The 4,433-nt window shown below is 45.3% G+C and overlaps 1 protein-coding gene across 1 annotated transcript; it reads left to right on the forward strand.

Moving 5' to 3' along the window:
- The first annotated feature begins 3,009 nt into the window (after positions 1–3,009).
- On the forward strand, positions 3,010–3,864 carry LOC144161734 (toll-like receptor 2 type-2). The gene has a single exon (XM_077692343.1). The coding sequence runs from the start codon at positions 3,010–3,012 to the stop codon at positions 3,862–3,864; it is 855 nt and encodes a 284-aa protein (XP_077548469.1).
- The last annotated feature ends 569 nt before the right edge of the window (positions 3,865–4,433 follow it).

Below are 4,433 nucleotides of genomic sequence, written 5' to 3' on the forward strand. Positions count from 1 at the left end.
TGTCTCGGCGCACGGCTTGTCCCATTATCCAACACTAGTGTCATTGTTTGCAGTTTTTGTCCATGAAATTTCGTTCACTCGCCTAACAACAACGTGTGCGGGATTTCCCGCTTGCAATTACAGGTTCGAAAGATCTCCTAGGCTAGACGGGGTGCCAAGCGATAAAAATTTATTTGAAAGGAGGGGATAAAATTTGAGCAGCACAAAGGCTGCGCCGATAAAGGCGTATGTGAAGCCGAGCAATGGCGTTCTGATTATTTGGAAATGATTCGGTAATTCAGCACAAGCGCCCAAAAAAGGCAAATATGACACCAAATCTGCGCTTCTTGTAACTCGCGGAAAGCTGTAGTAAAATATTTTTTTTTTCATGGGTTTTTCGTGAGATTGCTTTCTTGTGTCGCGCCATCAATCCCTCTTCCCGGAAAGAAGCACCCATATGAACCACCAGGCAGGCAAGCAACATTTCGTCGCTTCCTCTTTTATTTCCTTTTCCTCTCCCAGCTCACTACGCGATAAAAGAGAAGCTATGGGGCCAACTCTTGCCTTTATAGCGGATAGAAACTCAGAGGTGTGTTGCTCAGTATACCTCGTCGCCGAACGTCATGCAGTACAATGGTGTAAGTAAATTGCACTTCTCATTCGTCTTCTCAGGTCACCTGAACTGTGTAGTCATGTAAGCAAAAGTCTTCTTCGTTGTAGCGAAAACCTACTGTGCAAACATTTCGAAAGCGGTATCTTTAGGGCGTTTACGGGGCGCAGATATTATTACTTCATACTTACGGATTCACAACATGTCAGCTACATAACCGCATCGGTGATATCTCTGCGTAAACTATACTATTTGCGGGTGTAGTTTTACATTGTATAATACATTCTGAACAAAAGACAATGTTTCTTATGCAGAGATTGAAGTATGGTAGGTTCACGTTTCGAACAGTGCCGTGCCAATTCCTCACGCGTTTAAAGGTGGGTTGACTTAAAGGACACTGAAATGTTGGTGTCCGTCCATTCTCTTCGAACTGTTGGTATGGGAGAAATATTTCACGTTTAAAAACGAGATGAAGGCTCATTAATTTTGTTGGAGCTTTAAAAATCGTATATGAGACGGCTGATCCTACTGATCATGCTTAACATCGGGTGGGACTTCACAACAAGGTGCAGTACTCCAGTAATACTGGAGTGTAATGTACAAGTTGGATCTTAGGGAATATGCAAGTACTGGGGCAGTCTGTTGAGTAGCAACGAACGGCAGGTTTCAACACTGCACGTACCCATGGTTGTTTGCGAACGGTTGAAATACTGAAGAAAATTGCAGCTCTGGACAAAGAGAGGGCCGCGCTTTCAGCAAACGCGTTAAACAAAATCTCAGTCAAATTTAGTAAAATTGGCAATCACTTTATTGCCCAACAAAATAACCACTGTATTTTTTGCGATTGAAAGGAGCATTGTTTCGACTTCTGACGACGAAGAAATCGCACCTGTTTTTATTTTATGGAGTACTCGTAACGTTAAAAACCTTAGTTATTTTATATCTGCGTTTCCCAACTGTTCCAGATTGCCATGCGTTGGAAGACGCATGTCTTCTTTCTGTGGACCTGGGTATGCTCAACCGAGGGATTCTCGGCCTATCTACCATGGCCACAAACCCCAAGCCTGAAGACACTCCCCCATAAATTCAAGAACTGCAACCTGAGCTTTGAAAACGGCCATCTTCATGCTCTTTGTAACACTCTTGTCAAGTTCCCTGCTGTGGATGTGTTTGTGCCTCCTTACCACGAGATATTGACAATGGAGCAACTACTCGTTTCAGAAGATACCGTTCGCCCCGTGTCTCAGGGCTGTGCCCCAGTCTGCTTGTCCCTCCAACGTGTGCGGTTAAAGAAATGGGACTACTTTCCTCACAATTTATTTAGTAGATACGACCAAATCGAGTTGGCGGTAGAGAGACACTTCGGACTGGTTGCTTTGAATGTTCGGCTGTTTCTGGAGAATATTCGGCTTATGACATTTGACGTGACATTTGCGACGCCCCCGCCGGTTGCTGTCGCCAGGTGTGACACCAAGCGGGTGAACCGAAGCGGCGTTTTCAGCGTTTACAGCTTTGCTGACCCATGCCTCCACGCATTCCCGGACACACTATATTTTAGGGCTCTCGCAAATACCAGCAATCCCTGGAACAATTCCAACGTCTACACCTACGCAGTTATTACGGCTGCCGCAATAGTGGACGAAATCCCCACGGCGCTCCTGCACCTTCTCTCGTTAACACCTATTCGGCATCTAGCGTTCTACAGGTGTTTTTTCCACAACATCTCGTTCAACGATGTTCCTCCCATGCAGAGTATTCAGCACCTTGAATTTTCACAATCTCCTATTGAGACCATTCAACCGAACGCATTTGATTTCATTCCGTATGTTAAGAAAATTATTCTGACAGGCACGAAGCTCCCCGGTATACCAGAAGCTATATTTTCACTGAAAACACTGGCATCTCTAAACATGTCTGACACAAATTCTGATCCACGATTGCCGTTTGACTTTTGGCCCGGCAGCCGTAATAGAAACAGCAGTGCTGTGCAATTAATCACAAGTGGCAGCAACGTGAGACTGTTAAGTGATCGCGACCTATGTGGTTTCCCGAATTTGCGTGAGCTATACATGGACCGGTGCCACCTGGAGATTCTACTAGGCTCCCCATTTATATGCCTGAAAAAACTGCAGGTTCTTTCTTTGCAGGCAAACAAAATACCAGCACTCAATAAAGCGACGCTGAAAGGTCTTACAGGTTTATTACTGTTGAACCTGACCCGAAACCGCCTGACGGTCTTTGATAGCACCAATATTCTCATTCCGTTGACGTCCTTGCGAATTCTTGACATATCTTTCAACAGCATACAACAACTTCGTGTGGACAAACCTCTCAACAGTTCCCTTGAAGTGCTTTTCGCCCACCACAACGAAATAGAGAACTGGACGCCACCAATCTTTTCTCGGATGACTGAACTAAAAATGTTGGATCTTGGCCATAATGAGATCGCGGTGCTGGACAACGAAATGTTTCACGACCTGAACGACATACAGAACGTGAGCCTCAACTTCAATCCCTGGGATTGCTACAGTTGCTACCTCAACAACCTCCACAGCTGTCTTGACAATCGCCAAGTGCAGTGCGTGGGGTGCGTAGCCTGCAAGATTCCAGAGGAACAACACGGATACAATGTTCGGAACGTTTCATGGAGAGAGGAAGAGTGCGTAGCTGTGGACTATTATCGCGTGTACGCTGTTCCGGGGATACTTTGTATCATGTCGGCCGCCGTGCTTGTTTATGGCGCTTACAAATGCCGCTGGTACTTCATATATTTATCTTTGTCCCTTAAAGTTGGCATCAAAGGCTACAGGAGTCGTGTGAACGTGGAGAACTACGCATGGGACGCTTTTCTATCCTACCATGCCTCTGACTCGGATTGGGTTCACAACGTTCTGCTGCACAAACTCGAATCGCCTCCCCTCAAGTTCCGACTTTGCGTCGCCGAGAGGGACTTCATCCCGGGCATTCCGATCACCGAGAATATATTCCGAGCCATTACGCAGAGCCGCGTCTGCCTCTTCGTGTTGAGTCCTCCATTCTGCCGCAGCCGCTGGTGCATGTTTGAACTGAGACTCGCTCAACACGAGTTATCTGACAGCGAACGTTCCGACGGTTTGATCTTCATAAAAAAGGAGCAACTCAGGGAATCTGAAATGAGCAACATGCTCCGGTTTCTCACAAAATCGAGGACGTACATTGAAGTTCCCCCGTCAAATGCAACTGAGAGGCGGAATACCTTTTTCTGGTTGCAGCTCCAAGCGGCTCTGCAGCGATAGAATTCTAGCAGCATCTTAAGATTTTAACAATAAATAGATGGCAGATATGCACCTTTGTCTCCGTTCTTGTGAATAAAAAGTTCCCTATTGTCTTGTTTGCGCCCATTATACCGTTAGCGCTCTGTTTGTTTCACACCCCCATATTTTACTTATATGTTTGGTTCATTTGCGTAGAAAAAATTGAGAAGAATTTGGCAGAACCGCCTCAGTCATTCTACTATCATTTCGCTCCAATTTCAATTTCACTATGCAATCCCCTAACGTGCTGCAGAAGAGAAAAGGTTCTGGATTATATGAACCGCGTCAAACACGAAGTCAGCTTCTGCCGCTTTTCTTTCGCAATCAAACCATCCCGCTGAAACAATTCTTCTAAATTTGCCCCGTCTACTCAGTTCATTTTACTTAAGGGACGTAATTAGCGACAGTATGTTAAGATGTATCAGCCTTGCGCACTTACGAAGATCGCGTACCTTTGGAATAATATGGACATACTTTACGTACCTACGGCAGAAATTGAAGCTGATAGCGTATTTACAACTAAGGTTATTTGAATTCTAGAGAACATACAA

This window comes from Haemaphysalis longicornis, unplaced genomic scaffold, assembly GCF_048455015.1.
Source record: "Haemaphysalis longicornis isolate Haplotype H1 unplaced genomic scaffold, Haemaphysalis longicornis Haplotype H1 scaffold_12, whole genome shotgun sequence".
Lineage (NCBI taxonomy): Eukaryota > Metazoa > Arthropoda > Arachnida > Ixodida > Ixodidae > Haemaphysalis > Haemaphysalis longicornis.

Coding starts and splice junctions, on each gene's coding strand:
- LOC144161734 (XM_077692343.1), top strand. CDS start 3,010: ATGTTGGATCTTGGCCATAATGAGATCGCGGTGCTGGACAACGAAATG.